Here is a 9603-nt window from a genome sequence, read left to right as displayed (position 1 = left end):
CCCGAAAGAAAGCAAAGCCAGCTATTCTCTCTATATCCTTATGAATGCAAGCAGAAGTTCAGAAACTGATGTAAGGAACAGGGGATACTTACATGTTATTGTTATGGAAACACACACAACAGAGTCATCTGAAATTGGACAAGATCCACTACCACAGCAACATCTAACAGAAACAGCGGAAGTACTACCACCACCGTCACCAATAACACAACAACCCCCACCACCAAGAGCAGCAGCAGAGACAATAAAACCACGACGACCACAACCAACACTTACACGGCCAAAACCAAGTCAGCTACAAACAGCGAAATACGCACTATCACTGCAAAACAAAACAGACGTTCTACATCTATAAAAGAAATGATAGAATTATTTGACCCCAACACAAATTCTAATAAAAAATATGTCTATTTATTGTTATTAAAATTATCTTTTCATTTTTATACTCCTTAGTTTGAATAGAAAAAAAAATTAACAAATTTTAATATAGTTGCCTCGAAATGTATCTAAATGTATGATAATATGTGTGCATGCTGCACAAAAATTATTTTTGCTTTAAAGGTAGACATGCTTTCCTTGTGGATATACAATTTGAACAGATTAAAAATTACAGAAAGTGGAATAAATTTCAGAAATATGATATCATTGTAATTAGCATTTAGGTTCTCTCAGGTTGTAGATCCTATGAGCCGGATACCTAATGATTTTTTCACGCCGCATCTAAAATATATTTTAAAATTTCAGCAAACGTAAACAAATAAGATGACATGGATTGGTTTACATATTCTTATTATCGTATCATTAAATCAAATGTATTTTAGAAGAACTTGGATTTAATTCTACGAGTGGCAATCCAACTTATACTCATAGTTCCCTTTCTAAGGAAGAAATTCTTCAAAATCATTTGTCAATTTTGAATATTTTTAATATCCTGAAGAACCAAAATGATTTTGAACTGCCATATATATATATATATATATATATATATATATATATATATATATATATATATATATATATATATATATATATATATATATATATATATATATATATATATCCATTAAATGCTCAACCAAGCCTTTTTCTTTACTCCTCACTAAGATATTGGCAGTAGTGAAGGAAAAACTTTAAGAGTACTGTACAACAATATATTCAAGAAGTGATGTGAATCAGGTATGGATACTCAAAAATTCCAAATAACTTTTGGACAATTTGAAATCACAAGAATTTACCACAATCAACAGCTTAAAAACTTACGACTTTTCAACTTTATACACAACCATTCCCCACGATAAATTGAAGACCAGGCTTTTTGATATCATTGACAGCTGCTTTTTCAATAAAATGGAATTCTTAAATTTACTAACCAGGGGCTCGTAACATAAAGGCTACTTAAGTCTAAGACCGTGCTTAAGTAGGACTTAAGTACAGTCTAAAACTTAAGACCGTAACTAGAAGCGTACTAAGATTTGGCAATCTTAGCAAAACTTAGGCGGCCGGTAGAGGTGACTTAAGTATATCTTAACTTTCTTGTATATATAATTAGAATTATTTAATGTTGACTTTCGATGTTAAAACATTCCTTTATTCATTTTATGCATTAAAGAAAATAATTATATCTATTTGACGCTGATTTAAGAATTTTATTTTTTCGTGGGGGGGATCACTGATTCCAATATCACTCGCAACACAAATACATGTAAATATACAAAAATTTAATTTTAGGGTTACGTCTGAAATTAGTGGGACCTCGGTTATAGAAATAAATTGAACACAGTAATAAACCATGGATCTGTATCTTCACTTTGAAAATATGAGTTGAAGTAATTTGTTAAAAACAGAAATGAAAGAGGATGATGACAGTAAGAGTAATATTATAAAAAGTATCTGTAAAGTAAAATAAATGTAGAAAGCGGCAAGTGCGGATTTAGACAGGGCTCACTACAGTTCTACAGAGAGAGAGAGAGAGAGAGAGAGAGAGAGAGAGAGAGAGAGAGAGAAATTGCTGATAAGTGGAGAAATACGAAAAAATATCCCGATTTTTTTAATCCTTGATTAACTTGCAAATGAGTATATCATAAACCTTCTGCAGTTTTTGCTTCTGACACGCATGACCTGATACATAGCGGGGATTCAAAATGTATTGAAGTTTTTAGAGTTTCAATTTCAAGTGGACAGGCGGTCGATTATCTTTTCTTGTCTGCGATAATAACAAGGTAAGTGAACATTTGTCAAAACAAAGAGTTACAACAGGTAAACTGAAAACATCTCAGGTGTTAAAACAATTGTCGTGAACATTTACAGTGAACCACAAATCGCCACTTTGTGACCGTGCGGTATTTGTTTTCAAACATTCCGAATAATTTATAACATAATTATAATTTTAATAAGAAATCTAATCTAACATATCTTAAACCGATAGATAAGGACGTCAATTTTAATATGTAATTAATTAAAACCCTAACTGAATCACTTTTAGCAATATATCTATATAAAATCAAAAACCATAGGTTGAATCATATGAAATATTTTTAACATAAGTTTGACTTAGCTAAGACCTACCTAAGTTCGTTTTATGTTACGGTTTAAGACATACTTAAGTAGTACTTAGTCAGGTCCTAAGATTGTGCCTAAACCGTACTTACGACCCTACTTAAGTCAAAAACTTAGCAAGCTTTATGTTACGAGCCCTTGGTTATTTGCAAAATTATTTTGTTAAAACACATTCTGATTACACACACAAGTATTCTGAAGTTGACATCAAAAAGATGCTTGAGTTTCTGATTAACAATATCTATGTGGTTTTGTGGGACCAGGAGGTCGTAACATAAAGGCTACTTAAGTCTAAGACCGTGCTTAAGTAGGACTTAAGTACAGTCTAAAACTTAAGACCGTAACTAGAAGCGTACTAAGATTTGGCAATCTTAGCAAAACTTAGGCGGCCGGTAGAGGTGACTTAAGTATATCTTAACTTTCTTGTACATGTATTTAGACTTATTTACCGTTGATTTTCGATGTTAAAACATTCCTCTATTCATATTATGCATTAAAGAAAATAATTGTTTGAAATCGAAGTGATCTCAGAATTTTATTTTTTCGTTGAAGGGGGGGGGGGTGTCAGTGATTCCAATATCACTTCCAACACAACATACATGTAAATACAAAGTTTAATTTTAGGGGTACCTCTAAAAATAGTCTATTAGTGAAAGAGAATTGCTGATAAGTGGAGACATAGAAAAAAATCCCGATTTTTTGTATCCTTGATTAAATTGCAAATGAGTATATCATAAAACTTCCAGTTTTTGCTTCTGACATGCATGACCTGATATACAGAGCGGGGATTTTTTTAGAGTTTCAATTTCAAGTGGAAAGGTGGCCGATTATCTTTTCTTGTCTGCGATAATAACAGGGTAAGTGAACATTTGTCAAAACAAGAGTTACAAAAGGTACACTGAAAACATCTCAGGTGATAATACAATTGTCGTGAACATTTACAATTAACCACAAATCGCTACTTTCTGACCATGCGGTATTTGATTTCTAACATTCCGAATAATTTATAACATAATTATTATTTTAATACGAAACCTAATCTAACATACTTAAACCGATAGGTAAGGACGTTAACCTTAATATGTAATTAATTAAAACCCTAACTGAATCACATTTAGCATTATATCTATATAAAATCAAAAACCATAGATTGACTCATATGTAATATTTTTAACATATGTTTGACTTAGCTAAGACCTCGCTAAGTTCGCTTTATGTTACGGTTTAAGACATACTTAAGTAGTACTTAGACAGGTCCTAAGATTATGCCTAAAACGTACTTACGACCCTACTTAAGTCAAAAACTTAGCAAGCTTTATGTTACGAGCCCCAGGTCTTCAAACAATCTATTGGAATTCCTAAGGGTACCAATTGCGCTCCGTTATTAGTAGACCTATTTTTGTATTCATTACGAAGCAGAATTTATGCAAATTCTTATACGTGAAAAGAAGAAAACACTTGCCGTGGCCTTCAACTCAACATTTATATATATCGACGACGTATTGTCAATTAACAATGGTAATTTCCATTCCTATGTCGATATGATATATCCCGGTGAGCTTGAGATATAAGATACCTCAAAGTCTGACACATCTGTTTCGTATCGAGATATTTTACTTGAAAAAGACGTTAATGGTAATCTATGGCGGGTGTAAGTAGTCAGCAGGGGATGCTCACTTTTCAATGGCACCTGATCTCACCCCCTATGTTTTGGAGGTCCGTGTTTGCTCTGCTCCTATTTTGTATTGTTTTCTGGACTTTGATATTGAATACTGTCCGTTATCTTCATATCCTTCATGTATAAAAAATATAGCTGATGTTCCAGCAAATACGATAATTAAGTAGTACATACACGTACAATATTCACCTCGCCTATAACAACAAGAAAAAAAGAAAAGATGAAACAACTGGATAATATTGAGTTATCAATTTAAAATACAATATTACACTTAAATTTGTGAAAATACGTTTGTTCTTATAATAAACAAAACAAAGAATACTGATGAAAATGACATTAAATTAAATTGAAACATAAAACTAAGTTTTTTTAAACTTAAAATTTCATGAAATTTTTTCTTTTAAAAACCACCAGAGAGCTTCATATGTGTCATAGACGTTTTTCAGTTCTACATTTTGGATGGTGCCGGTGGTGGTAATGTACTTTTGCGAGGACGGCTGACTTTTACAGTTGACGGTTTATCTTTACACTTGGACAATTTTCGGAAGCTCTTCCGATATCACTATTTATCTAAGCATTATCAATTATGTACTGTACCTCCATACATGACACAGGTTTAAATGTCAAAGTAAACCGCCAACTGTAAAAGTCAGTGCTTCTTACAAAAGTCCAATAGTAGTTTTATTCAGGGAATGTTGCTGTTGCAATGTGTGAACTTGGTAATGGAAGAGGTAGCATTGGTTGAGGGGTGGTTCTGCTGTTATTTGTAAACGGAATGGTGCTTCTTCAGATCCAGAAGCCACATATGCCATGTTTTCTTGTGATCCAATTACGTATATGTATCCTTGATTTGCCAAATTTTTCCCGGAACATATATTTTTTTCTCTTCAGTATAAACAGTATGGACATGGACGGTTTTGCTTTGTTTTCTTTTATTCCTTCGAGAAATGAGATCTGTTATGTTGACTATGGCAACTCGAATTAAATGAATCATTATAGATAATCGATGACTGTTCACATTCCTAATACACCCTAATCTTCCATTCTGGTGTAAATTGGAGAAGCTACCACTACCAGTCGTAAAGAAGGCCAAGAAAGCCACTGATATTCCTAGAATAATGGAAATATCATGTACATGTATACGTAGCAAGAATATAATTATATGCGAACAATTGTTATTTTGAAGCCATCGTTATTATCAATTTTCTAAAAAAAAAAAAATAGGAAAGAAGTATGTTCCGTTTCAAATAGGCATTTATTCATTTCAATGTGAATATCTTGAGATAATTTACATCTTATTTTTACACACTAATTTTGTCTAATATCTCTTTACTGAGTAATAATTTCTGCTCAATTCCTCGAATATAACCTGGACAAGAATTTTAAAAAAAAATCTCTTTAAAAAAATAATGTTAAGAAGGTTATGCAGGATCAATTTTCATTTAAGGAAAAGGATTGATTTTATTCTGTCACCCAGAGTGGGTAATTTAACAGTTTTGCTTTTAGAACGTAATGATGGGATAAGAGTAAAGTAAAATGTTTGAATTTATGAGATTGGATATGGTTCAACATATATTTAAATTGGTAAAGAAAAACATTATTGTGTTGCTGAATAAAAATCCTCTGCAGAATTATTACTTATGTTTAGTAAGACACTAACTTGATGAATTTCTCTCATAAAAACAATTTCCTGTCGTAGCATTACACCTGTCACACTCGCACTTAAGGTCGTAATATCCTTTGAGACAAGGATTGCTGCATTCTAATCCAAATGATCCTATGCATGCTTGATAAAAGAAAAACAATGATTATTTCATTCTTATGTATATGGAATTAGAAAATGTATTTCATCATGTGAAATAAAAAAAAAAACACAGATACGAAAGATTCAAACGTTCTTGGTAATGAATATTAGAATTACCTGCAAATTTCTTGAACTTCAAGATACTTTTAAAACGTGTTATGTAACATTGATGTTAAAGTACAACTTACGATAACATTTTCCTCCAATAGTTCTATACGAGGTACAGCATCGAAAATTCCTTATAAAATACAAATTCTAATTTTATTATGTGACTTAATAAATATATAGCAGGAAATGTACCTAAAAAAAACTTATTAAAACTTTTACATGTACTCACTCAGGAGAAACATAAGAATCGCTACACTTTGGATCTGTCGGAGGTATCCCTAACTGTTTTACATTATGCACCAAAGGAATAACAATCTTAACAAATTTGAAAAAAAAATCCATTTTCTACAACTTTTAGATGAGTAGGAAAAATGACTTCCTGACCAAGTTTCCCCTTTTTGAATATATAATTTATTTTTATTCCTAAAAATGCAATTAATATTATGTTTGATTGCACTAGACATATGTCTATAACAGGGTAAAATTAATATAAACAAGGAAACTGATATCTTATTCCCTCTCCAAAGAATGCGCGTGTTTTCGAAATTGAACTTTAGTACATTTGTACTTAAATCAAAACTTTTAAGTTGGGCAATAATTTCTGAACACTTAGTACAGTACTGGGACCTTTATATTTCACAGATGTATGTCTAATGACAAGATATTAATTCGGATACCAACATTTCTGACCTTTGACATTGACCTAAGAGTTTGACTTACTTTGAAACCATTGACGTTGGTCATAACTTTTGAACAGTTGGTGCTATACCTCTTATGTTTCACGTACATTTGTCAAGAAAGGGCTGTCCCCTGGTCACTTTTAATTTGACTCTTTGACAGTGATCTTAGAGTTCGACTCATGATTTAAAAAGTTTAATCTTTACCATTAATTTTGAATATTTGGTGCTTAGAAGTCTTATTTCAAAAAAAAAACATTCATATTTTCATCTCTGACTTTGGAGTTTGACTTTCATATGTGAAACTTAAACCTTATCCGCCAAAAGCTGCCATAAGTGGCATCAGAAGTCGGAAGACCTTACCGTTTTTCTTGTTTCCTATTATTATTATTATTCCCTTTTCATAGTACACGTGATTTCTCGGAAACCACTGAACAGATTTCAAAGATTTTTACAGGAATGATGAATTGTTGTAATATCTCCAAACATTTTTTTTTATTTTTTGGAATATCACTTCCGGTCACATTTTTTGTCCGATTTTCTTTTCTTTAAATTGCCATTATGTCCAAGCATCTTTTTGTTAACCACTCAAGATTGAATCACGATATTTTCGGGGATGATAAAACATCTCTTTGAGTTATGCATGGCGTCTTTTGACTTTGTATCTGTCACTTCAGGTCGACACAGGAAGTGATATTCAATTTCAAGATTTTTTGAAAAATTCAACCATTTTGAATAACGACTAATTCTAACGACTTACGAATAATGACTTCCGGTTTACACCGGAAGTAGTCGAAAAATTAAACTTTCTCCCTTGAGTCGAAAGAAATAGAATAAAATAGTTTATTTGAGTTTTTTTCAAAGATTTTTTGGTACTTGTGACTTTGATGTCAGCCGGAAATGATGCCTAAATTGTCTAAATTCGTCAAATTACATCACTTCCGGTGAAAACGGAAGTAATCAGAAAATTCAAATTTGCGTTTTCTGACATGTTATTGGTTAATTTATGGCACTATAATCGTCCAACCAGATTTTTCATCCCTTGATATCACTTCCGCTCAAACCGGAAATAGCCAAAAATAGCTTATTTTGCAGGTTTTGACGCAAAATTGAAAACGTGTTTACTCATTGCTTTCTCTTGTTGACGTCACTTCCGGTCGAAACTGGAAGGAAGACCTACTCGTTGCTTTGCAACGAGCTTTGCTATAGTTATTATAATAAGTATACTTCTTTATGTAGTCCCTGTTTATGTTTTTTGATGACCCAAAGCGCTTTACATTTAAAAACAAGTATTCGTGACGAGGTATGTAAATACGTATAAAGTTGCAAAGTTGTTTTATATTTTTTTTTAAAAATTGTTCTTCGTTTGATATTGTACTTATTTTGAGATGTTAAGCGCTCTCTCTGTATTGAACAATATGCAATAAGCTGTTTTTTCAACACACTAGCGCACATCACTCTCACTCCGCGCTTATCTTTGATTAAGACTTGTCAACAGCTTATTGCATATCGTTCACAACAGAGAGCACGATGGAGGTCAGACCTTATATTTCAGTCAATTAAAATATACCAGTGTGTATGAGGAAATTACAATACAGTATATTGACGCACATAAAAATGTATTTCATAAGATTGTTCGTATCGCTCTCTCTTTTGCTGATTGAAAATACACTTATAGACCTAAAATCAGTGGATCCACGTTGTTCAAGAACACAGTAGGTGCTTAACCTTACTTTGACTAAAAGTTCTTTTTTAAACATTTTGATTTGTGACAAGCTTTGCTGATAAAATGTGCCATTGTTGATGTGTTGATGTAATGAACTCATCCTTAAAAACACTGCATATTATAATATTGTAATTAATATGTTTTAGAGGTGGTCCCTCCCGATGTTGTTCCGGCTATAGAACAATTAAAGATAAATGTTACCGTAAGTTGTTTTTTTCTCTTTTTGAGCATGAAATATAATTATGAGAAGATTTAGATTTTTGATTTCTCACCATTACAAGAATTCATCTCGAATTAGCCTCCACCTTCCTTAAGATTTAAAATACGTCTGTTTTGCTGTAAATGTTAAATGATAAAATGTTTCAACTGAATCATCGCCTCTTTAGCATGTAATGGATCATTTGGGATTGAATGCAGCAATACATGTCCAGCGGGATATTTTGGAAATAAATGCGAAGAAAAGTGTTTTTGTGACAGATGTGATGCAAGAACAGGGGAATGTTACAACGAAACTACATCAACCAGTATGTGAATATGATATTTAGTATAAAAATATAAGGTAAATAAATTACAAATTATTTAAAAATGAATGGATAATATTTCATTATAATAAAAAGATATTATGAAGATATATAAAAATTTTTTGCTTAAAAAATTCAATAAGTGTAGTTTACATTGAAATATCAGATATTCTTTTGAAATTACCTAAACTTAAAAATGTTAATTGTTTCTTTGATATCTCTTTTCATCTATTTGTTTGAAGATTATCAACAACCATAACAATAATTTGCAAAGCAAAAAAGGGAAATATTTTCTGCAGAAAAAAGAGTTTTCATTTAATAAAAAACATGCAATTGTGTAAATGTTTTCGATAGTTTAATGACTAGATCGAAAGTCAAAGGTCAGGGAATGAATTTTCTACTGTAATAATGATACAAACAAATACTCAAAAGAAACATTGATTACAGAATTAACATAATTTATGCGTGACATGAGCGTTTGTGGATTTGTAACGAAAAGAATTGAGTAACAATATGTTTACATTCATAGAAGG

At 31.7% G+C, this 9603-nt stretch overlaps 1 protein-coding gene across 1 annotated transcript in view; it reads left to right on the top strand.

Annotated features, from left to right (window-relative positions):
- Positions 1–6610: 6610 nt before the first annotated feature.
- The window catches only part of LOC134255301 (uncharacterized), a 52851-nt gene continuing 49858 nt past the window's right edge, over positions 6611–9603 (top strand). Inside the window, exons 1-3 of the mRNA XM_062737825.1 lie at positions 6611–6624; positions 8696–8751; positions 8936–9073. Of these exons, the coding sequence (XP_062593809.1) occupies positions 6611–6624; positions 8696–8751; positions 8936–9073 (208 nt within the window). The remainder of the gene's footprint in view (positions 6625–8695; positions 8752–8935; positions 9074–9603) is intronic.

Source organism: Saccostrea cucullata, unplaced genomic scaffold, assembly GCF_032062105.1.
Source record: "Saccostrea cucullata isolate Sc308-1 unplaced genomic scaffold, CSIRO_AGI_Scuc_v1 ctg1684, whole genome shotgun sequence".
Lineage (NCBI taxonomy): Eukaryota > Metazoa > Mollusca > Bivalvia > Ostreida > Ostreidae > Saccostrea > Saccostrea cuccullata.
The sequence above is the reverse complement of the archived record's forward strand: the minus strand, read 5'-3'. Positions and strand labels throughout refer to the sequence as shown.